Genomic DNA, 1,893 nt, shown 5'->3' with positions numbered 1-1,893 from the left:
TCCTAAAACACCTTTTGAAACTGATCCTCTTACATTCTTAGACACACTCGAAGGCTGTGAAAGAAAATCTGGTCAAAGCTACAATTGACCTTGAAACAACCAGCCAGGAGAACTTTGACCTTAGTGGCAAGGTCGAGGCTTTGGAGGTAGGACCAGGGCACCTTTTTAGCTTCTGTACATTGCTTCTGAACTTTTTGTGCTAAACTTGTTTTGAACATGTTTTTGACAGAGGTGTATTTTTCGTTCTGTTTTCGTTCTGTTGTTGTAGTTTTGCTGTATTTCTTTTTCCTGTCTTATGGGTTGAAATATGTCTGGTATATTGTGATATTGTCAAGAGTTATAAAATAGTATTATCATGTATTTTGGCTCGAATTCCATCTAAACTGATCTGTAATCACATTTACACAATGGTCACTCAGAAAAAAAAAAGCAAAATCATACAAAATTGATTATAAATATCACGAAAAAAAAACCTCAAACTGAAAACCGTCGCCCCGGTGCCCTGCCCAAAAAGTGATGATTCCCCCCCCCTTCGAACTCAGCTCAAAGTCTCCGACCTTCTGGAGCAACTTTCCACGTCCTTGGCTGAGCACAAGGGCCTGGAAGCGACTCACCAAAGCCTCGAGGAGAGTCACCACAAGCTCGAGCAGAGTCGCCAGGAACTCGCCAAGGCACACCAAGAACTCGACGAGAGTCATAAAGAAATGGGTGAGAGCTTTCGAGAGCTCCAGCAGGTGCACGCAGACCTCCAGGAGAGTCACGAGGCGCTCAGGAAGAGTCACGGAGAGCTCTCGCACAGTCACCAGGCGGACAAGGAGGCTTTGGCACTGACGAAGGTAGGGTGCCGGAGTGCCAGACGAGAGCAGGCGACGAAATTCTTTTTTTTTTCTTTTTCTTTCGTTCGGTATGAAACCCTTTTTTTTCTACGCGAAGAAATTGTTTTTTTTTTTTACGGTTAACCTTTTCTCGTCTCTTTTAGAAGACGAAAAATATGCCGATAAAGTACCGCATATTTTTTAAATACACTTTTTTTTTTGTTCGCGATAAATTCTTACCTATTTAAGGCCCTTCCCCCCCCCCCCCCAGAGAGAAAACGAATTTTTGAATATGAAATTTATTTTTATCGACACCAAATTTATCACGACACAACAAAGAAAAAAAAAAACACAGAGATATCGCGTAGTCACAGCAAGCATTAAGTATAGCTTGTGCATGATTTGTTGCCATTAATCAATTGCAACGATTAGTTCATGATAATTAAGCGTTCAGTTAATTAATTCACCTAATTCCAAGGAATGACTTGCATAAAAAAATAATTAATTTATGTATCGTGAGTTTTATAATGATTTAAATGATTTATTTATAATATGATTTATAGGTTAGATTTCTCTCTCATTTCGTTATGAAAGAGATTTATTCGAGATTGAATAATAACAGATACATAAATATATGAGACGCATTAAAAGCTTTAAATCTGTTTAACGCAAAAATTATTATTTTTTTTTTATGCATAATAATGTATTGTATATGAATGTTTCCATATTTAAATTTGAAAATATAAACAATGTTGACTTAATGTTTAAAAAAATCAATGTTACTGAGAAATTTACATATTGTTGATAAGGACTTATTAGGATTCTGTATTTTATTTTTATCAAGTTTTCTATATTCTTATCTTCGTTTTTTTTTGTTTTGTTTTTTTTTATCTTTTGTATTTCATTTCCTCTCTCTTTCTATTCCTCTTTTCCCCTTTTCTTTAATTCTGCTTTTTATTTCATGTTCTGTTCTCTTCTCGACTCTCGTTTTTCCCTAAGAAAAAGATAAATAAATAAGTAAAATAAGTAAAAAGGAAGGAAATATAAAAATCAAAATATGGAAACCTTGCAAGTCCTT

General features: G+C 35.4%; 1 protein-coding gene across 1 annotated transcript in view; it reads left to right on the top strand.

Annotated features, from left to right (window-relative positions):
* Positions 1 to 1,893, top strand: part of LOC119594255 (protein lava lamp-like) — a gene marked incomplete at its 3' end in the record, with an annotated part of 60,861 nt that overhangs the window by 35,166 nt on the left and 23,802 nt on the right. Inside the window, 2 exon segments of the mRNA XM_037943324.1 lie at positions 42 to 146; positions 543 to 836. Of these exon segments, the coding sequence (XP_037799252.1) occupies positions 42 to 146; positions 543 to 836 (399 nt within the window).

Source organism: Penaeus monodon, chromosome 33, assembly GCF_015228065.2.
Source record: "Penaeus monodon isolate SGIC_2016 chromosome 33, NSTDA_Pmon_1, whole genome shotgun sequence".
NCBI classification, from domain to species: domain Eukaryota; kingdom Metazoa; phylum Arthropoda; class Malacostraca; order Decapoda; family Penaeidae; genus Penaeus; species Penaeus monodon.
Note: the sequence above shows the minus strand (reverse complement) of the source record. Positions and strands in the feature narration are given on the sequence as shown.